General features: G+C 54.2%; 1 protein-coding gene across 19 annotated transcripts in view; it reads left to right on the forward strand.

The window, feature by feature from the left end:
* Positions 1 to 22,360, forward strand: part of SLC39A11 (solute carrier family 39 member 11) — a 431,349-nt gene that overhangs the window by 406,288 nt on the left and 2,701 nt on the right. For 18 of the 19 annotated variants that reach the window (XM_032618000.1, XM_032618004.1, XM_032618009.1 and 15 more), the window contains 2 exons: positions 19,278 to 19,376; positions 22,000 to 22,158. In XM_032618000.1, the coding sequence (XP_032473891.1) occupies positions 19,278 to 19,376; positions 22,000 to 22,158 (258 nt within the window). The remainder of the gene's footprint in view (positions 1 to 19,277; positions 19,377 to 21,999; positions 22,159 to 22,360) is intronic. The other variant, XM_032618007.1, reaches the window with a different exon arrangement.

Genomic DNA, 22,360 nt, shown 5'->3' on the forward strand with positions numbered 1-22,360 from the left:
ACACATGCCTTTTAAAGACAGCCCTGTCACTTCTACTCTTAAACTTGCTCAGCTCAGGATATAAACACAGTCAGTTGGAGATTCCCCCTCCCTTTCCTCCTTTTCCCTAGAGGAGATCCGAGTTCCCAGTGTCCCCCATGACTTGGCCGAGGGGAGAGGCATCTGGTCGGATGCCGCCCTTTCTCCTTGCAGCGTCCACCATGATGTGGCAGGGCCCACCTGGCACCTGGCACCGTCTCCATTTGGCCTCTATTGCTGGTTCCTATGGTCCCATTATGACCTCTGGCCCTCGGGTTTATGCACCAACCCTCTTCCAGCCCACTGGCCCTCCCTCCTCTTGAGGCCACACTTCCAATCCACGGAGTCGGGAACCCTGGCTGCCTTCCACCCACGACCCTGGGCTGTGGCGGGTTCTGTGAGCAGCTTCCCTTAGGTCCCGCCATGCTGCTTCTTGTGCTGGGGGTCCCCAAGCCCACCCCCAGATTTGGCGATTCACTACGAGGACTCACAGCACTCAACACATCGTCGCGCTCACAGCTGAGATGTATTAGAGTGAAAGGATACACGGCAGAATCTGCAACACGGAAAGGCACACGGGGCAAGGTCTGGAGGAAGCCAGGCACAAGCGTCCCCAAGTCCCTTCCCTATAGAGTCACCCAGGATGTGCTTATTTCCGTGAATTGTGACAGTACGTGCAAGTTATTGTCCTTCTGGGAAGCTCATTAGAGGCTCAGAGCCCAGAGATTCTATTGGGGGCTGGTCACGCAGTGCCCTCCGCCTACCACCAAGCTCCTGGAAGGAAAGCAGGCGCTCGGCATAAACAATATGATTTGCACAAACAGCTTAGGTGCAGTGAACGCTCTTATCATTTAGGGAGAGTTTTCTATCAGTGGAGGGAAGAGTTTACCATTCAAGTTCTGAGATGCCAGCCAAGTGCCAGCCTTGCAAACAGGTCTTTCTAAGGAGGAGAGCAGTCTCAGGCCTGCTCTGTTACCTCTTCTCTGCACACTGTAGATGATGAAAAGCAGTGAGCATTTATTGAGCACTTACTGTGTACCAGGCTCCATTTGCAGAATTTTCAGCATGTTGACTAATTTCATCTGCCTCCCAGGCACCATATTGGAACAATGTGATCATCCAGGCTACAGACACCATGTGCACTGGGAATCTTCTCCCTACCCCACCCCCCCAAATTATCTGGAATTTCTGTTGAAGACACCTATCGGAGATTTTACTTTAGAAGGTGGCAAGGGGCTGGGGTCCCTCCCTGGACCACCCACCAGTGTCTAGGTTTCCATCACATCCACATCGACCCACCATTTCTTTTTTTTTTTTTTAAACATCTTTATTGGCGTATAATTGCTTTACAATTGTGTGTTAGTGTCTGCTGTATAACAAAGTGAATCAGCTATATGTAGACATATATCCCCATATCCCCTCCCTCTTGCGTCTCCCTCCCACCCTTCCTATCCCACCCCTCTAGGTGGTCACAAAGCACCGAGCTGATCTCCCTGTGCTATGCGGCTGCTTCCCACTAGCTATCTGTTTTACGTTTGGTAGTGTATATATGTCGGTGCCACTCTCTCACTTCGTCCCAGCTTCCCCTTCCCCCCGCCATGTCCTCAAGTCCATTCTCTACATCTGTGTCTTTATTCCTGTCCTGCCCCTAGGTTCTTCATAACCTTTTTTTTTTAAGATTGCATATATATGTGTTAGCATACGGTATTTGTTTTTCTCTTTCTGACTTACTTCACTCCGTATGACAGACTCGATAAGTCCATCCACCTCACTACAAATAACTCAATTTCGTTTCTTTTTGTGGCTGAGTAATATTCCATTGTATACATGTGCCACATCTTCTTTATCCATTCACCTGTCGATGGGCACTTAGGTTGCTTCCATTCGACCCACCATTTATGATTTGCTTTCAACATGTGTGCCTTTACAGTTACTTTCTGTGCCAGGCAAATAATGGTTTCTTCCACTTGCAGCAGTCTTACAATTTTACTTGAAAATAAATTTGAAGAAAAGAAAGGGAGTTGACTTAAAGCAAGTAATTGTGCAAGAGTCGTGGGCGTGGCAAACACTGTTAAGGTTGGCGGGAGTGATGAGGCCTGGGGAGGCCCGGCTCTAGGATCCCAGGAGACATGGGGCCCCTGCTGGGGTCGTCACTCACTGATAGCACTCAGAGAGCAATGGCTGGAGACCTGGGTTCTCTGCCAGTTTCCTCGGCCTCATAGGCATGTGCCCAGCCTGTCGGCATTGAAGCTGTTCCTGGGATGTCTTGTCACAGGGGAGCCTGGAAGGCACAGGAGGCGTTTGGGTGGTTGAACATGTCTGCCGTAGCTACAGAAGGGAGCATGGTGGCCTGTTGATGACTGACACGTTTTTCATGTATGTGGTGGGGGGGGAGGGGCTCTTCTTTACGTTTGTGTGTGTGTGTGTGAAACTGTTGTTCTTTCTATAGATGGATGAACACACTTGTACACACACACACACACACACACACACACACACACACACATGCGCGCACTTTCCCCCCCACTGAACCATTAAGATCTACATATAATAGCCAAGGAATTCTTTGCAGTTACTGACTTGGTCCAGAGAGAAAAGGACACCAGACACGTGTCAGAAGCCAGCCATTCCTTTGAAAACACCGGGGAACGTCTTTTTAAGATCATTAAGCAGCATTCATATGTTAAACAAACAGGGATCTTTTTCAATGTTTGTGCTAGGTCCCACCCTGCAGTGGAATATTGGTAATAGATGGCTTCATGATACGAAATATTGCTCATAATCACAGGCTACCCCCCGCCTCCGCCGTAAACTGGAAGATCCACTGTCGCTCTGCCCTGTGTGCAGAGTGTGGTGGGCTGCATAGGACACATGGGTGAAGCCTTTGAGCTCTGGAATCAGCAGACCTGAACTGGAATTTTATCTGTGCACCTATGGGCTGGTGAACTTGGGAGAGATATTTAGCTCTCTAAGCCTCAGTTTCTTCATCTATAAAATGGGTTGATAGCACTTCCTTCATCGGGTCATTGCCAGGGTAAACCCAAAGGATGCCTGAACAGTACTTAGTAAGTCACAGTGGTGCCCTGGCTGTGGTTGCTGTTAGCCAGGCCCCTCTGCAGTCACCACCAGGCATTTCTAAAGGAAGTGGCTCTGATTCGCGGTGGCTGCTTCATCCACCATCTTGGTGTCACCAGTAGCACGTGCAAAGCAGCAGGCGTGGAACCTTCCAGCTGACGATTATCCATGCTGAGAAGCCAAGAAAACAGAGACCTTTCCCAGTGGTGAAGCTCTGAGTCTCCAGCTAGCTAGAAAGCACCCCAGAAATACACAGCACAAGGACGAAAAAGATTTCTCTTTCTTCAGATTTCTTTCCAGCATCTCACCTGGTTTTCCTCAGGCCCAGTCTGCACCCAGGGGCAGGGGGCTGTGGGCACAGTGCTGGTAGGGTTCAGAGTAGAAAGTGGTAACACCGACGTCGATGTTCTGAGTCTTGAGGTTGTGCTGTTGTTTGAGGGCAAGGGTTCAGGGCTGGGCTTCAGGGCTGTAACTTCCCGTGTTCCTGTACTTTTTTTTTTTTTTTTTAAATGCGGTACGCAGGCCTCTCACTGCTGCGGCCTCTCCTGCTGCGGAGCACAAGCTCCGGACGCGCAGGCTCAGCGGCCACAGCTCGCGGGCCCAGCCTCTCCACGGCACGTGGGATCCTCCCGGACCGGGGCACGAACCCGTGTCCCCTGCATCGGCAGGCAGACTCTCAACCACTGCACCATCAGGGAAGCCCTGTTCCTGTACTTTTAAGAGAAGTCTAAAGAAGGATGCTGAAGGATGACCAGACACCCCAACCCCAAGGTCTTCTGCATTCGTCCCCCTTGTTCGCAGGACATTGACCCAAAGACTCCCTGTTGCAAACCTGAGTCTTCCTGTGTCCCAGGTTGTCCTGGCCATCAGGCCGTTGACGTCACCAGCTGTGAAATTGTAGGTGTAGAGAGCCCCACGTTTCCCTGCCTGCTTTTCCCCTCCCTGCGCTGCTGAAGAGCTAGCAGGGAGTTCCGAGCCCCTGAAACTCCTTTCATGTGCAAAGGACTATCATCCCTCTTTGTCCTGGGAGCCCAGGCTGGCTGTCAGACTGACTGCATGTTAACGGAGAGTAATCTCTTCCGGGCCACGGAAGGATGGAGGGATGGAGGGTCAAGCACGTTCTAACTACATGCAAACAGCCGGTGATTCCCCACCAGGGCTCAAAGCTCCTTGTTCAGTTTGCATTAAGCTTGCGGTTCAGTTACTTTCCCTGGAGGAGGAGGGGCCGGCGGAGGGGCAGGTGGTGTTCAGCTTTGAACTTGGTGCACGGCCCCCGAGGATAACTGAAGGTATAGTTCGGTCTGAACAAGGGAGTAGGGGGCGGGAAATGGCCCGGGAGCCAGGCAGAGAAGGCAGTGTGACAGCGACTGCCCTCGAAGGCTATTGAGAGAATGTTACTCAGCCACGGAGCATTCAGCTTCTGAGATCGTGTCCAGAAGCCTGTTTCGCGGCTGCAAAAGAAAGAAGCCTTTCAGCCCCTCTCGTGTGGCCTGTGCCGCAGTTTTCGCTGAGCAGCCGTTTCGGAGTTTTCCTCTTGGCATGATCAGTTTGTGCCGTCCAGATGAGCACAGACGGGAAGATGAGCTCTGGCCTCTGCAGCCCCTGGACTCTGGACAACCCACAAGGCCGTTGTCGTGTGGGAGCCACAAAGCTTAGGGTCTGGAAAAGGGCTTGTGGGTCGCCCAGTGTGACCTCCTTCCTGTACAGCCGAAGACACCAAGGTCCAGGGAGTCGTGACATGCTCACTGCTGCCTGCCTGCCTGCCTGCATCTGGGAGCCGACGAGACCTCAACCTTTGCTAGAATTCACGGGCCTGTGTCTGTACGTAGGTCTGTTTCATCGCTGTGCGCATCTGGCACTCTTCTAGGTGCTCAGGACACATCGGGGAACAGACAAAGATTCCTAGCTTGTTCTGATGCCAGGTCAGATGGGAGGGTGACATAAAACATGAGTACGTTATACAGTAGGTTAGAAGGTAAGAGTTGCTGACCAAAAAAGAACAAAAAGAAACATAGACTAGAGTTAAGGGGGCATGGCAGTGCTGGGTGGTTTACATTTTAGAGAAGGGGGTGAGGGTGGATCTCACCAAGAAGGTGACTGTCTTAGTTATGTATTACCGTATAACAGAGTAGCTCAAAGACCATCGGCTCAACCCAGTTAACATTATCTCACTTTTTTTGTGTGTGGGTTAGGAATTCGAGAGCGGCTCTGCTGAGTGGTCCCTGCTCAGGGTGTCCCTTGAGGCTTCAGTCAAGAGGCCAGCCAGGGCTGCAGTCGTCTGAAGGCTGGACGGGGGCTGGAAGATCCGCTTCCCCAAGGTGGTGCCCCCGCACGGCTACTGGCAGGAGGCCTCAGCTCCTTGTCCCGTGGGTTGCTTGAGGGTCCTCACAACATGGTAGCTGGCTTCCCCCAGAGCTAATGGTCCAGAGAGATAGACGGAAGCTGTAGTGTCTGTTATGACCCAGCCTTGGAAAAGTCATACGGCTCAGTCTTGTTTTTTTTTTTTTTTTTGGCCGCGTTGGGTCTTCGTTGCTGTGCGCAGGCCTTCTCTAGTTGCAGCGAGCGGGGGCTACTGTTCACTGACGTGCGCGGGCTTCTCGTTGCAATGGCTTCCCTCGTTGCGGAGCACGGGCACACGGGCTTCAGTAGTTGTGGCTCGCGGGCTCAGTAGTTGTGGCACACTGGCTTAGTTGCTCCACGGCACGTGGGATCTTCCCGGACCGGGGCACGAACCCGTGTCCCCTGCATTGGCAGGCGGATTCTTAAGCACTGCGCCACCAGGGAAGCCCCCGGCTCAGTCTTAAAAAAGGTGAAGCAGTGAGGCACAAATGTCTGAGACGGAATGTTCCAGTAGAAGCGTCCCCTGAGGTGGGAGTAGCCAAGCACATTTGAGGAAGGGAATGGAGGCCAGAAGCTGGAGTAGAAGGAACCAGGGGAAGAGTGCACCCAAAGAGGCCAGGGAGGAACGGAGGGCGGGAGCACGTGGGTCACCAAGGCCATGGGAAGGACCTGGGCTCTGCCTCCGAGTTCAATATGCAGCCGGGGCAGTGTTCTGAGCAGAGAAGCACCATATGCGGACGTAGCAGACGTAGCAGAGAATAGACTCTAGGGGCAAGGGGAGAAGCAGGGAGCCCAGTTAGGAGCCTGTCCCTGCAAACCAGGGAGGAGATGGTGGTGGTGGGGGGTCCCACCTGGCTCCCTGGCCACGTTTACTGTTACTCCCTGAGAGAGGAGGTGTGGGAAAGGGCTTGGAGTCCAGCACCGTTTCCCCGCCTTCAGCGACCCAGGCTATGTTCTCAGGCTTATCGCTCACCCTTTCCAGGCCTTGATTCCTACGTGTACAAAATGGAGAATGAACTTAAACCTCCTAAGTGAAAGTAGTAATAAATGCTCATAAAGGCACTTGAAAACGCCCTTTAGAAGACAGTGCCAAAATGCTGGAAAATGTTTTAGTGGTTTGCAATGGTATTTCGTGTGCTGGAGAAAGAAATGTTTTAGTCCCAAGCCCTCCCCTAAAACGTTGATCTGGACTTGACTGCAGGGTTCAGCGACTAGGAGAGCAGAGGGACGAACTTCGGTATCCTGAGGAAACACCCTATAGAGGCACACCTCAGAGACACCAGACCCCTGCCACAAAGCAAGTCACGCGAATTTTGGGGGGTTCCCAGTGCGTGTCAAAGTGACGTTTACTCTCTGCTTCCAGTCTGTTAGTTGTGTGATAGCAGGATGTCTAAGAAAACAGTGTGCACACTTGAATTAAAAAAATGTAAAACAAAAAATTACAGTGGTAGCATCCAAGATGTTACATACAGATCACCATGCCAAATGTAGTAACCATGAAAAAGTTTGAAACAGTTGCGAGAATTGCCAAAATGAGACACAAAGAAAGTGAGCAAATGCTGTTGGGAAAACGACGCGATAGACTTGCTCGGTGCAGGGTCGCCACCAACCTTTAATCTTTTAAAAAAGCACAATATCTGCGAAGCACCGGAAAACGAGGTGCGCCTGTACAGAGGCCCAAGCCTACGGCCTAAGGCGACTACCGACATGCCACATTCACGGGAGATGAGAGTGCAAAGCCCTTGTGTCCAAAGCCCCAGAACACCGTCGACTGGGGTCTTATACGGCCGCCTAAACTCCTGATGTGAAGTTCAAAAGCAGGCAGCACCGAGCTTCGCGGGTTAGAGGTGAGGGTCATGACTCCTCTTGGGGCCAGGCCAGCGCGGAGCGGGAAGCCCAGGGCTCAGGGGCTCCTGGGTGCTGGTACTGTCCCGTTTCTTGATCTGGGTGTGCGTTTCATGAAATTCAGCGAGTTTCTGAAAAGACATCCAGCTGGCCACTTACAATGTGTGCTCTTCTCTGCACGTACATTCAGCCTCGGTGAAACATCTTTATTAAAAGGAGGTTATGCTCTTCCCAAAAGTCTGACCCCCACCCAGGACTTGAATTCCTGCCTTTATTCTAGAGTCCCTATATTTTGCTCAAATGCGTTGTTTTTAAAATAAGAGTGATATTTCTTTTTTTTTAAATAGATTAAAAAAAATTTCTTTATTACTTTTGTTTGGCCGCGTTGGGTCTTCGTTGCAGTGCGCAGGCTTCTCATTGCGGTGGCTTCTCTTGTTGCGGAGCACGGGCTCTAGGCGTGTGGGCTTCAGTAGTTGTGGCAAGTGGGCTCAGTAGTTGTGGCGCACGGGCTTAGTTGCTCCGCAGCATGTGGGATCTTCCCGGACCAGGGCTCGAACCTGTGTCCCCTGCATTGGCGGGTGGATTCTTAACCACTGTGCCACCAGGGAAGTCCCAAGAGTGATATTTCTTGACCTTACTATAAACAAAGTTAAAGTTTAATTATTGCTGATTGAGTATACCACGCTGGGTTTATTTTCTAGCAGGGTTAGTGATTTGTATACAAATGGACTTTTCTTGGTTCTCTCTTGGAGCAGATGGCTGAAAAATAATAATAATAAAATAAAGTTCCAAGTATATTAGGGAGAATTAACCCAAAAAATCGTTGCTCTCGGCCACCGGCACCTCATATCAATTCACGGATGAGAAAGCACAGCTTAGTTTTGCCTGTTTAGAGACTTTCTGTAAATAGAATCACAGAGCATTTTACTGTTTTGCGTCTAGCTTCTTTCAGTCAAAATTCTGTCTCTAAGATGCTTCGTGCTGTAGCATGGCACTGGAGATTGTTTATTCTCACTGCTGTACACCGTATTCCATCGTGGGAACGGAACACAATGTATTGATTGATTCTGTCTTGGACGGGCATTTGCTTCATGGCCAGTTTGGGGCCATTATGGATAGGGCTGTACTGTGAACCTCCTAGTACATGGCTTTGAGTGAACATATAAGCATATTGCTCTTGGGTATGTACCCCTGGGTGCTTTTCACATCGCGTAAGGCAGCCTCACACCTGGCCTGTGCGTAGGCTTGACTTACTTGCTGGGATACTTAGCAGGTCAAGGTCCCCAGGGCATCCCTCGGGGACCTAGAGATCCCCTAGCTGTCTGTAGGCTTCTCTGCTTTCTGACAAGGAGAAGTGCACAGAGGTGGCCTGAGTCACCCGCAGACACCACCCTGCCTTGTGGCTTGACTTCCTGGGGCTGCTCCCCGCCCACGTTGGGGAGGGCGGCGGACTTGAAGGGAACCCATGGGTCGTCTCATCTTTCCAGCCCGTGGCAGTAAGCCTCCCAGAACAGAAAGAAGGGGTGGGGGAAGATCCCTTGCGTGCTAAGCCAGCTCCACTGAGCAGGTGGGGCCGGGCAGCCCTGCGGGGAGCACCCAGCCCCTTCCCACCTACACGCTCGTCAAACACCTCAGCAAGCTGCTCGAGTGGGAAGCCGGTGATGTCACCGCAGAGCCTGAACAATCAGGCCTTTCATGGCAGGATGATAACAATCAAAACAGTATGTAAGGGCCTGCCACGCAAGAACACACACGCTCATGGCTCATGGGAGGATCTGAAAGCCGAGGTGAAGCAGGTCTTGTCAGGAGTACGCCAAGCTCCTTTCACACTCAGCCGGCCAGAGAACGTAGCCTGGAGAGCCAGGCTGCGGGTTGCAAGGACGCTCACTTGCCAATTTTCAGAGAAAACCAGGACTCTCTCTACCACCTCCCCAGGACGCCTCACCTCCAACCCCAGAACTAACCCCTACGCTGAGCATAAGCTGTGCTTGGGGTTCCAGCAGGCATGTCCCACTGCACAACTCCAGGGGGTGCCGTTCACCGAGAACACAGTGTGCTCCCAGAATTGTGCAGCATTGGGTTTCTGAAGCTACTGCCTTTGGAACAAGGGAGCAGAGGCCTGGTGGCTCTCAGCTGTTGTTTTTACCTTGAATCCCAGGAATCTGTCTTGCTTGAGCTAAGCTCCCTAGAAAACTCGACTCCACTGAGCCTAGAAATTCTCAGATAAGATGCACAAGATCAGATGCTTTTCTCGTTCAGTCTGGGCAGTTTCCCGTGTTCAGATATTTGCTGCGGAAGCAAATATCTCACCTAAACTCTTGCTTACTCTGGGTCAATTGTTCTTAACCAGGGGACATCTTGCAATGTCTGGAGATGTTTTTGGTTGTCCCCGCCAGCGGGATGCTACTGGCATCTAGTGAGTAGAGGCCAGGGATGCTGCTAGACATCCTACAATGCACAAGACAGGCCCTCACAACAAAGAATGAACTGGTCCAAAATGTCAACAGTGGCAATGTCAAGAAGCCTGCTGTAGATAGGATGTTCTGACCCCATTAACCCCGGAGGCCACTTGTTAACATCTGCCCCACCTGGCCTTCTCTCCTGTCTGGTTACCAGAGTGGGCCAGAGCCTCAGCTCACTGGTCCAGCAGGCACGAGGCAGCACCTGGTTCTCTGCTGGGGCTTTGAGCCCAGGTAACCGTCTGTGTCCACGATGCTTTGATGGGTCTGTGTGAGGCCCAGAGGACCCGAGGCTTATAGAGTAGCGGTTAAGAGGACCCTCTGTCACTTCCCAGCTGGGTAGCCCTGGAGACAAGTCGCTGAACCTTGTGCATCACTTTCCCCATCTGTAAAATGGGGATAATGATGGTAGGAAAGACTTAGGAGGTGGTGGCGAGGGGTGAGGCGTGTTGCTGCATGTAAAATGCTTCCAACCACGCCTGAAACTTAGTCACACTCCGTAAACGGCAGACATGACTATCATCACTCTTATTCCAGCCGGAGGACCTTAGTCTCTCTCTGACGGGCGCGGTAACAAAAGAGAAGCTGGTTTCCGCCGCAGGTTGTTGCAGTGGGATCTGTGCTGCTCCCAGCACAGGCTTTGTGCTGCTGCCGACCCTCGCTGAAAGCTTTCCCCGAGCTCAAGGCCCGCCCGAGACATACATTCTTTTTTTTTTTTTCCTGGCTGTGTGGCATCTTAGTTCCCCGACCAGGGATCAAACCCATGCCCCCTGCAGTGGAAGCGCGGCTTCTTAACTGCTGGGCCGCCAGGGAAGTCCCCTGGAGACATTCTTAAGTGAAAGGCTTGAGTGGATATGGCTAAGGCATGGATTTCAAGGGAACCCCCTTCAAGGGTCTCATTCAGCACAGGGGTCGGTCTCCAAAGATGGGTGTAGACTCCTGGGATGCAGCCTCATACTTGGCCTTGCAGAGACCCCTGGGGTGGAGCTGGGGCATTTAGCACTTGTCCTGAAAAGCCGGGAGACTCAGCTGTGCACAGGAAAGGTTCTTAGGAGATGACGCCAAGGAGAGACGGGCTTTGACTCCAAAGCATCTTCTGCTCTTGTTCGTGCGTTGGTTTTAAATTGGGGAAGGGGAGACAAGGGCAGGCCTGGACTGCCCTGCCCTAGCATCTCACACTGCTGCTTCCATCGTCGCTTCTTCCTGTAGCAGAAGCATCTCCCCATCTCTCTCTAGCTATCGAAAGGCTCCCCACCCTTCAAAGTCCATCTTGAGTGCCACCTTCTCCAGGAAGGATTCCCGGATCACCTTCCTCCCTGTAGGCTCTGTGCTTCTCTTATGGCCTTTGGCAAGCTCTGTGCTGTCCTGCAGTCATTCGTAGGTGGGTTTCTTCACCCGCTATTAGGTTGTAAACCCCTTGAAGATGGGGGCCCTTCCCAACATCTTCGTGTGCTGCGTGAGCTCTCACACATGGCTGGGGCTCAGTGCTGGATTCTGGGGTCACTCCTGAGAAGAGAGTTCCCCCTGGCTGCCAGCTGCTATTGCCAGCCTTGGTTCTGACCCGGAGGTCACAGAATCTGGAAGGGTGGGAAGCATGAGTTGGAGGAGAAATTCGCCTGAGGTCGGAAAGGCCACCAGGCTGCGGGGACCTAGGGGCCTGAGTGTCCGGCTCATTCAGGAGCCTCGGGCAGTTTTCACGCAAGCTGCCATTTAAGGAGCGTCCACTCTGGGCTGTGAGCTCTGCCCGGCGGCGTTTCACAGAGACCATCCCCCATCCGCAGAAGAGCCCGATTTAGGAGTAAAAGCAGACGCAACGCGCCGGGTCTCAGCGGTGCACCGAGGGATGCAGGCAAGTGACACTGCCTGCAAAGACCTTGAACTTCTCTGTGCTTTTGTTGTCTACTAACAAAGAAGGTGCTGAACAAGGGAACTCGGAAGGCCCCGTAGCCTGGGTGACTTTTAACTCTGAGGTGGGGCAGGAGCGGGGAAGGCAGCCCCTGGAGGGAAAGGGGGTCAGGCCTCTTAGAAAAAGCAGAAGCACCTGCCCACTGGGACGGCCTTCCTTCCTGTCGCCCACCTCTTGGGAAGACTGGTATCTGAAGGTGAGGGTGGGTAGCACCACCCCGCCCAAGCTGGCAGCCCGGAGGACCAGCATTGCACCTCAGAGGCCCTGGCCATCTGCCCCCACGGGCTGGGAGAACAAGGAATACGAGAGGCAGTGGAGGGGCACCCTGGGGCTCTGGCTTGCGCCCTTGCATCCAGACTGGGGCGTGAGCGCCCACCGCCCCGCCTGTGCCTCCTTGGCACCCCCCGTGGGCCCAGCCCATTCTGTCTGCAGAGAGGCAGTACCTGGGGGTGAGCCCCATGCCTTCCCTGCCCCCTCCAGGTCCCCCCAGCCCCGGGGTTTCCAGCTGCCTTCTAGCCCCAAGCAGGCTGACCAGTCCCCTTGTGTCCCTACCCCAGACGGAGAGCAGCGTGCTTGCTGCTTGTCACTGCAGGGAGGCCAACCTCTCCTGCCCCCGCCATGGAGACAGAGGGCCACACTCATTGTGGGCCGACCTGACCCTCTTGGGGCTGGTGAGGGCTGGAGGGAGATGTATCTGAGGGATCCAGGAGCGGTTGGAACGTGCGTTAGACCATCAGAAGCGTTGGATAGTGAAAAACGACAACAACAACACAACATCTGCTCAGCTTCCAAGATTGTGTGCACGTCCTCTGCGGCAAATTAAAATTCTCACCCAAGTTTGCTTCTGCCACCCAGCAGGCTTCTGGGGGCTTCCAAGGATGACCGACCTCATCCCAGTTGGCCCCAGTCGTCCCCCGTTTCAACACCGAACGTCCAGTGTCCCAGGAAACCGGGGCAGTTGGGCACCCCAGTTACCATCACAAAACTCAGACTGCAGTCAGAGAGTCCTGACTTCCACACATTTGCTTACGCTGTGGACAGCGTGTGTGGGGGTGGTACGTGGCTGCTCACCCCTCCCCCGGGTCAGAGGAGAGTTGAGGTTTTGTCTTCTTCCTTCCTGCCATTCTCTCTTACATCTTGGCATGTTAAAAAAAAAAAAAAAAAAAAAAAAAAAAGACTCCTAGGAAATGAACTTTAAAAACAGCTGGACTGGGTCTGCCCCTCCTAGAAAATTCAGGTTCTTAAGGGAGAGGAAAAGAGAAGTGTGAACAGTCCAAGCCAAATCCAGCTCCTCTGCAGAGGTAACCCTTCTGGACAGACCCTGGGCTCACCTACCCAGAGCCCCTGCACGTGCAGCCCAGCCTCCAGGAGCCATCACCCCCCACCACTGCCCCATGACCCCTGGCCCTTAACCCTCCCTCCTCCTTGCCCTCTTTCCCCTCCACTTGCTCTCCCCACCCACCCCCCGCCCCGGCCCCGTTCTCCCATAGACAAGCCTTTCCTGGCCTTTCCCGGCCCTTCTCACAGGATTCCCTCCCTTGTTGCTCCCTTAAGTCCTGGGGAGCAGGTCACCGTGGAGCTTGACTTGTCACCAAAGGGCAGGGACCCTGTCAGGGACAGCCTGTGGTTTCTTTCTTAAAGAACCCTTCCTTCCCACTTCCCTCTCCCTGCCACTGACTTGCTGAGGTCCGGACTGGTCACGGTGTCTTTGCTCCCCTGCCCAAAAGAACAAAACCCAGGAGGCAGGGGCCTCGCGTCTTCCGAAGGGCCAGGGTTTGGGCTTTTCCTGTTGCTTTTTTTTTTTTTTTTTTTTTTTTTAAACATCTTTATTGGAGTATAATTGCTCTACAATGGTGTGTTAGTTTCTGCTTTATAACAAAGTGAATCAGCTGTATGTATACAGATGTCCCCATATCCCCTCCCTCTTGCGTCTCCCTCCCTCCCACCCTCCCTATCCCACCCCTCTAGGTGGTCACAAAGCACCGAGCTGATCTCCCTGTGCTATGCGGCTGCTTCCCACTAGCTACCTACTGTACATTTGGTAGTGTATATAGTGTATATACGTCCATGCCATTCTCTCACTTCGTCCCAGCTTCCCCTTCCCCCTCCCCGTGTCCTCAAGTCCATCCTCTACGTCTGCGTCTTTGTTCCTGTTGCTTCTGAATCCTGTTTGGAATCTTCATAGCCCATCCTGGAAAAGAAGCCTCTCATTCGGGCTTTCCCTTCCCAAGTGTAAATGATGGACGGGAGAGCCCTGGAGATGCCGGCAGGGGCAGGGTGTCCGTAGGCGTGGAGGCCACGGGGGGAGCACAGTAGGGCTGCAGGAGGGGGTGAGCGCGCCTGGAGCGTCCTGCACGCCCAGCGCCCGTGGAGGCTGCGCGCCCACCCCTGGCAGCCAGTCTAGGCCCCCCCGCTCCTGAGTCAGCTCTGAGCTCGGGCTTCCGAGGGACCAGCCCTGCCACCCTGAGCCCGGCCTCACTGCTGCTGCTTCGCACCTGGACACACGGGGCGTTACCCCCCTGTCACTTTTGTTGGTATGTCCCGTGTCCCCAGTCACCCTCCACTTTGATGCTCCTGCGGTTTCCCAGGATCCCCTCCAGCGCCCCAACCTAGTCTGCAGGCCACCTGACTCAGTCACAAGTGGCCGCTGGTGTCCTCGGCTCCCAGCAGGGGCCGGCCCTGGGATGCTCCCTTGGTGGGTGTCAGGTAGCAGGGCAGGGGCTCCTGAGTTGGAGGTGGGTGTGGCCACCGCCCTCATCCTCAACCCCTCTGATAACTTCTTGGGCCAGTGGTCCTCGGCGCGGTCATCACGCTCCTAAAACCTGCAGGCACGCTGCCTGGCGCCGCAGCTCATCGGAATACCCAGGGGGTTTCATTCGATTTCCTGAGCTGATGCAAGTGGCAGAGCGGAATAGAGGGTGTGGAGGGGACTGAACCCTTCCGTGGGGTCACCCCCACAGATGCAGAGCACACGGAGGCCAAGGGAACGTGATGCACTGGCGTGTGTGTGCAAAAGGGACATATACGAAGGTGGGAAGGGCAGAGAAGCTGCAGTCCAGCCCTTGCTGTGGGCTGGAGGAGCCCAGGTGCACTCAGGAGAGATTCCACGGTCGCCCAGCGAGGCGACGCCCTGCTGAGAAAGGCTGGCTGGCAGGATCCCGAGGGTGTGGCACCTGGCTGGGCTGGCAGCCCCGTGCCAGAGCGGGGGCAGGGCCCAGGGGACGTGGCTCACCAGGCGTAGAAGAATGGGGTTTCTGTGCTGCTTATCAGGATGGCGGCTCCTGGGCGGGATGCAAGGAGGTTCCAGAGCCCGCCCAGCGGATGGCTGCCATCCGTCCCAAGTCATGGCAAGGACTTTGAACGGGGGACCCCACCTCTGACTCACTGGCGACACGGGGCGGCAGCTCCCTCCCGGTTCGGTCTGGGGCGAGTCGTGTGCCTGCCTGTGGACACGGGGGACAGGCGATGGCTTTGGACAGCGAATCAGCTGTACAGTGCTGTCAGACGAGGGATGGAAGACCTGGACAGACACCTTGACCTTCCTCGTTGAAAGAAACCTTGGACCTTTGCAAAAAGTCAAGGAGCTGGTTGTATCCGCTCAGCCATTTGGGGGGCAGTGAAGAGATAGTGAAAAGGTTTGGAGGAGAAAGACGCCGCTGTGAGGGTCGGTCAAGAAGGTAGGGCAGGGGCTAGTGAAACATTGGCAAGGATTCGCCCTTAAGGTTCACTCCATCACCAGAAATATATTTCAAAGGCTCCCCACTCCTGGAATAGGAGCTCAGGGTCAGCTTGGGCTATGAAAGTGACAGCAGAAGCCTCTAGAAGAGGCTGTATTCCTGCCCAGGGCTGGTGGGAGCACGCTTGGCAGGGTCCTGTAACTTGAGTAAGGCTGGACAAAGTGACCCAAAGCTGGGGTTGGATTCCTAGACCCGGGACCCAGCAGGTGAGAAGAGGCGAGACTCTTGACTCTGATCCCCAAACCAGCCCCCAGCCCCACCCACCGAGGCCGGCTCTCATCCTCCCCCACCCCCCCACCCCCGACAACAGAGGTGTTTGTTCTCGGGCCTTCTGAGGCAAGAAAGGACACTCTCGACCCTTTCACCCTGCCCTTTAGACTGGCTGGGGAGTGATGGTTAGGGACTCAGAAAGTGAGGAAGCCTAGCTGGCCAGCAGGCCTCACCGCCTTGCACATCTGCCTATTTAAAAAGCAAAGGAGCAGAACAGTAGCTTTTGCCTAAAAATCACAAGCCAGATTTCTCTCTGGACCCTGTCTAATTTCTCCTACTCTCGTTGTCTCCTGTGAAATCGGGGCGGATCTGGGCTGCCGTGGAGAAGGTGTGGGCCAAGGTTCACTCCCAGCCCTCACCTGGCAGAGGTACTTCTGCCTTGGACAAAATCTCAAGGGTCACCCAGGGGCGACCCCCTAGGCTCGTCATCCACTGAGGACGTCCATACTCAGAAAGGCAGCAGGACAGTCAAGTCCAAGCTCATCAGAGTGCCTCGTAAGCCCTCCCAGCAGCTCATGTCCCTTCTGTGCCAAGGGGAGGATCCGTCTCTGGGCACTTCCTGGGTCTCAGCGGGGATGGACCCCGGAGGTGACCAGGGGAAGGATGCCCGCCCAGGGCAATCATGAGTCCGGGGCTCCTGGGAGTTTCTGTGCCCCGTGAGCCGACCGGCCAGCAGCACGCAGGAAGCCCGGTATCAGAAAGACCTTCACGTTCACAGCGGCTCTCCAGGGAGGTACACTTGGCCTGTCCAACCTTACAAGGGGTGTAAATGTCTCACAGCAGTGTCAACAAGAACAAATGAACCAGTGCTGGTGGGGATGTGAGCACAGGTGGGCCAAAGTCAGATCTGTCTGACACAGGACTTTGCAAGGGCATGAGTCTTGACTCGGGGCGGCAAGTACTCAGCCCGTCTCGGAAAGGGGACCTGTGAGTTCTTGGAAAGACCTCCCAGCCGGAAAGGGGTCAGCCCCACCCTGGCCCAGCCCTGCTTCCTGAAGCTGAGTCAGTTCTCTTGTTGACCCTGACTGTCCTACAGTCCCATTCTCTGTCACCCCTCCTGTCATCAGCTCACACTGGAACCTTAGTGATGACGCTCACCTCCACCTCACAGTAGACTCTGATTAGGTTCTCAGGACACGCCAGCTCCTGTGTGCCAAGGGCTTTGGAGGGCCCATCCCAGGGCATCACCCTGGCAACCCTGGGATGCCGGGGGTTGTATTGTTCTTTGAATTTCACGGCAGGGGGAATGGAAGGTAGCACGCCAACATATCATGGGCCCAGGAGTCGAACACAAGAAGACGAACTGCAAAGCCCAAACTTTACTGTGTGCCAGGCGGCGAGGACCTCGGGGCAGTACGGGGGGCTCACGGCCCAGGGTTGTGGTTCCGTCTTGTCGGATCTTTCTGTACCCCTCAGGCATTAGGGCAGGAGTCTGCCAACTCTGCAGCCCGTGGGCCTAATCCAGCCCCCGACCTGCTTTTATAAATAAAGTTTTATTGGAACTCAGCCATGCACTTTTCTTTACATATTGGCTGCTCTCCCACTGCAGTGACAGAGCTGAATAGTTGCAACAGAGACCCGATGGCCCGCAAAGCCTAAAATATTTACTTACTGGCCCTGTTTGCTGTCCTCTGGCTCCTGGGATGAGGTCAGAGCATGTCTGAACCCCTTCCTCTCTAAGAAGTAAAAGGAGAGAGCTGCCTTAGGTAACGTAGGCAAGGATGCCAGTAACCTTGCGGGGGAAGGTCAGCGCCCACTGAGCGGTACCGCCAGGGGCCCTTTGTGGACGTGCCAGGTGGGGTGTCTTCCTGTCTGCCCACTTCATCTTATGAAGAGTTTGGCCTGGCTTTGGGGGGCCACGCTCAATGACTCTGTCAGCCCTAAGCCACCAGAACAGTTCCTTTATCAAAAGACTAATAATAATTTTTCAGATGCTCATCGTCACTTTGATGCGCTGGTGGGTGGATGTTCAGGGGAAGCATCGTGAAGTTGTCCAGAAGGGACAGGATGAGGGTTGATTAAAGGAAGCCCGTGCAAGATAAATGTAAGTCCAAGATTCTGGAAGGGTCAGGATCTTCCTAAGAGTCTCCTTTGACCTGGCAGCTCCCAGGTGGAGGCTCCCTCCTCCCAAGGTGTCTGGAGCTATGAGTCCCGTATGAAGGATGCATGCGTGAGTTGGGGGAATAAAAGAAAACACAGGCTGAGTTTCAGGCCCTCAAACAAAAAGGAGATGAAATACTAAACGCTGGGGATTATCGTAGGTATTCTCTGCCAGAGGTAGGGCAGGAGCCCGTGGCCTAATGGAAGCGTGTCCCTGTCCCAGGATCGTGGGGTAGGTGAGTGGGCAAGGAGGCCAGGGTGGAGCTGGCTGCTGGTCGACAGCACTCCCTGGCCGCTGTCCAGAGCTGATGGGCGGATTCCTGTTGGCAGCAAGGTAGCCGGACGTGAGCACATTGACCGGAAAGCCAAGTGACAGTGGAGTTTCCCTTTTCTATCTAATCCATCCACAACTCCCTCAGGCCACATTCCAGCATTGCTTGCCAAGTGGCAGCCACATGTCATGCCCTTGAGATCCTTAGTGACCAGGTGAGTCCTCGTGGACCTGTCCAGCCAAGGTAGAATCTCGTCTTGGGAGATACCCTAACACTGCCTTCCTGTTGCCTTCAGACTGACCCTGTTTCCTTCCCATCTTCCCTTTCCTTCCTCTACCAATGGACGTGCAGTTCAGTCATGGTAGTTTGCTGCGCGGGGAATGAGGGTTCTTAATTTATGTGCGCGCCTGGGGACCTCCCTGGGGGGTCATGTATCGCTTTTGTCCCCGTCTCTTCCTGTTTCTCCTTCCCTTGTACTCCAATACCTGGTTTGCCTGCAAGGCAGGCTCTCGAGGCTTGGCTCCGACTAAGCGACCAATTCACAGAGCCCAGCCCCTAAGTGTCCTGCAGAGGCAGGAGGGCAGAGGGTCACCGTGAGCTCCCCAGGGGCCCCAGGAAGTCCAGTGCCAGTGCCAGACCAGCATGCAGACAGCCCGTGGGGAAGCCCAGCCCAGCCCCAGATCTGTGTCTCCATCAGAGTGTGCATCCGTACTTCCTCGTCCCATTTCTGAAGTTGCTTCTGGACAAAACGTGATCTCTCCATCTCTATGCCGTAACGGAATGGAACCCCAAAAGTGCTGAACACCTCATATGTGCTAGGGACTTCATAGGCATGAAATCAGGCCCCTGGGTGACAGCAGTCCTTCATGGTTGAAGTTAGTACCCCCACGTGACCCCCTGCACGTTACATACGAAGATCTGAGGTGTAGAAGTTCGATGATTTGTGCAGAGTCGTGCGGCTAAGTGGCAGAACTTGGGTTATCCTAACACCCAGTCTGTGTGCTCCCCGCCGTGCTGTAAGGTCCGTAAACGTGGAGCATCTCCAGGGACCAAGGACAGCGTGAAGCGGGGAGGATCTGTGTCCCCTTCCTCCTTGTGTTCACCTGCACGCGTGCCCTGAGCTTTCCCCTTCCCTCACCTGTCACAGGGATGCACTGGGGCCTCTGATACCATAGGAGGGCATTGGGCAGTGGCCCCGTCTGTGTGGGCGCTCCGTTCTGGACATCCGCCTTCACGTGCCTTCTTGGTCTTTCAGGAATTTAGCCATTGGAATTGGGATCCAGAATTTCCCGGAGGGCCTTGCTGTCAGCCTCCCACTGCGAGGGGCTGGATTCTCCACCTGGAGAGCCTTCTGGTAAGTGCTCCAGACGCCCAGGGTCGGGTCCGATGTGGAGCTCAGAGCAGTCCTCCTGCGGGCAAGAGCAACTTCTTCTGGCCTGGAAGTGAATCTGAAGCTTCTGGAAACGCCAACAACCTGGTTGAATGCTGCACCCCCAGAGCTGGGAGAAGCCTCCAGAAACTCACCTCTTGACCTTCAGCCCGTGGTTCCTATTTTCAGAACCCCTCCAGGGATAGACACGCCCACTCTGGGTGGGGTTTTCTCTCTCTCTCGGGTGGGGAGAAGCAAGGCAGACCTTGTGTCCACTCTCCATGTCCCATATGCCCTAAGGAGGCTCACTCACCGCAGCCTGTCCTCAAGAGTCATCACATTAGCTCCCGCCATGACCCTGGTCACAGCGAAGACCAGGATTATGTGAACAGCATCTGGGCAGGTGAAGTTGTGGTGCTCACGCTTTGCGTTTTCATAGCCCCCAAAGGGCTTTCAAGTCCATTCCCTAATTTTACGTTTTCAGTGACCTGTAAGGTAAGGCCCTAGGTCTCAGAGGAGGGGATCATGGCCCCGAGTGTCAGCCAGCCGGCTCATCAGGCGGTGATGCCAAGGCTGCTGCAGGCTCTTCTGCCCCTCAACTCAGGACTCTGAGCCTCAGAACACCTCTTTATTGAAGGAGCCGCTGCTCTAGAATGTACGCTGAGAGCACTCAAGGGCTGCTCATAACAACAGTCAAAAAACGCCTTCCAGGGCTTCCCTGGTGGCGCAGTGGTTGAGGGTCCGCCTGCCGATGCAGGGGCCACAGGTTCGTGCCCCGGTCTGGGAAGATCCCACATGCCGCGGAGCGGCTGGGCCCGTGAGCCACAGCCTCTGGGCCTGCGCGTCCGGAGCCTGTGCTCCGCAACGGGAGAGGCCACAGCGGTGAGAGGCCCACGTACCGCAAAAAAAAAAAAAAAAAAAGCCTTCCATTTTATAGGGCCTTGTGACTTACAAGTTCTTGCATATACTTAAATCATTTTAGTTCCATCCTGTGTCATCTCTTTCTCCATTGCTGGAGACTACAGAATAGAGGTTTCGGGGGAAGGGCAGAGAAACATGGCCCTGGAAATTTTTTTCAAATGTGAGTTCTGTGAGCCCAGAAGCCGTGACTGCCATCTCATACAGGAGACTCCAGGGGCAAGGAGGGGAGGGGAGGGGGGTATCTGTGGTCAGTGTCCAGACCCTGAGATTAAAGTGTTTGTTTAACTGGACACACTCAAGAGCTGCAGAGTCTGCGGGCCCGTGCATGTGAGCACAGAGCCGGGAAGCAGTGGCCCCTTGGAGGATGCTGCAGTGGAAACAGTGTCTCCCCCGTGCCCACCATCTGCTCCTGGCCAGGAAGAAGCGGGGGGATGTGGGAGTTCACAGTCCTATCCTGTCATCTGCGGAGGAATGGAGGGGAAGTTTTCTCTCACCCCCATTTTACAGATGAAGGGACTGAGGCTCGGAGCCAATAATATCTTGCCAAGTGCCCACAGCAAGGAACAGTGGGAAAGATGTCCCAGCACCTTGTCTATTGGTGTCCAGCCTGTACAGGAGTCTCTTGGCGGTAGGGCTTAGCCGTGGGGTTCAGGTACTGGCTTACCTCCTGGCACTGAATTCTCAGGGCTCATGTGGGCTGCTGTTTTAATCGGGGCTCATGTGATTTCATCCTATAGAAAACCACTCTCACTAGCTCAAATAAAGGGAGTTTTTGAAAGGAGAAATCTCACCTTAATCCAAGATGGAGGGTAGTGGGGCCAGGCCCTCACTATATACATGGCCAGGTAGGTCCACCTTGTTGGCAGAGGTAGGTGGGTACAGCTCCTTCAGAAGGGGTGCCGTTGTGGCCGGAACCCCCAAAGATACCAGGCACAGCTGTCCTTGGGAAATGTCCATACCACTCCTAGTCAAGTGTCCTATCCTTCAGAAGACAATGTAGCCATCAGCCAGTGAATGGGTATATAACATGTGGTGTATCCACACAGTGGGATATTATGCAGTCATCAAAGGAGTGAAGTACTGACAGTTTTTACAACGTGGGTGCACCTAGAAAACAGGATGCTAAGTGAAACAAGCCAGTAAAAAGGATCCCCTCTTGTATGACTCCATTTATAGGAAATGTCTGCAAGAGGCAAGTCCCTGGAGACAAAAAGCAGATTAGTGGTTGCCAGGGTCTGGTGGGAGGGAGGAGTGGGGCGTGGCTGCCAGTGGGTGTGGGGTTTCTTCTTCGGGATAATGAAAACGTTCTGGAATTAGATGGTGAAATGGTTGCACAGCCTTGTGAACATACTAGAACCCCCTGAACTGCACGCGTTAATTGGGTGCGCCACTTGGTATGTGAATTATATCTCAGCCATGTCATTATTTTAAAAGGACCATGTGGAAAACTTAAAACTCTAAAGTAAACCTGGGAGGGGTGTCTCCTGGAACTCTGTAATAGGGAGCTGGGAAAGGAGACAGAGGTGGTGTACAAACAAACAAAAACCAGCAAAGTGCTTTGGCACTGCCATGCCGATCTGATGTGGAAGACAAGGCATCGTTTTCTAGAACTGAGTCAGCAGTCTGGGCATGCCTGCGTCTGCTTGACCCTCCCCGCGGCGGGACGTTGTCTCTGTTCTCTCCTTAGGTACGGGCAGCTCAGCGGCATGGTGGAGCCTCTGGCCGGGGTCTTTGGTGCCTTTGCCGTGGTGCTGGCGGAGCCCATCCTGCCCTATGCTCTGGCCTTTGCTGCCGGCGCCATGGTCTATGTGATCATGGATGACATCATCCCCGAAGCCCACATCAGGTGGGAGAGCTTCCCCTCCCCCATCTGTCCTTGTCTCTGTCCCAGCCCGGCTGGCCCCTACCTCTAGATCTGCCCTGTCTTTACTTGCTACTCTGTTCTTTACTCCCACCCCTTCCAGCCCCTTCCCAAGATCATCCTCACCGCCCTGCGCCCCCAACTGTGTTCTTTGAAACTAAAAGAGGAATAACGGGCAGGTGGGTGA

Source organism: Phocoena sinus, chromosome 20 (assembly GCF_008692025.1).
Source record: "Phocoena sinus isolate mPhoSin1 chromosome 20, mPhoSin1.pri, whole genome shotgun sequence".
Classification (NCBI taxonomy): Eukaryota; Metazoa; Chordata; class Mammalia; order Artiodactyla; family Phocoenidae; genus Phocoena; species Phocoena sinus.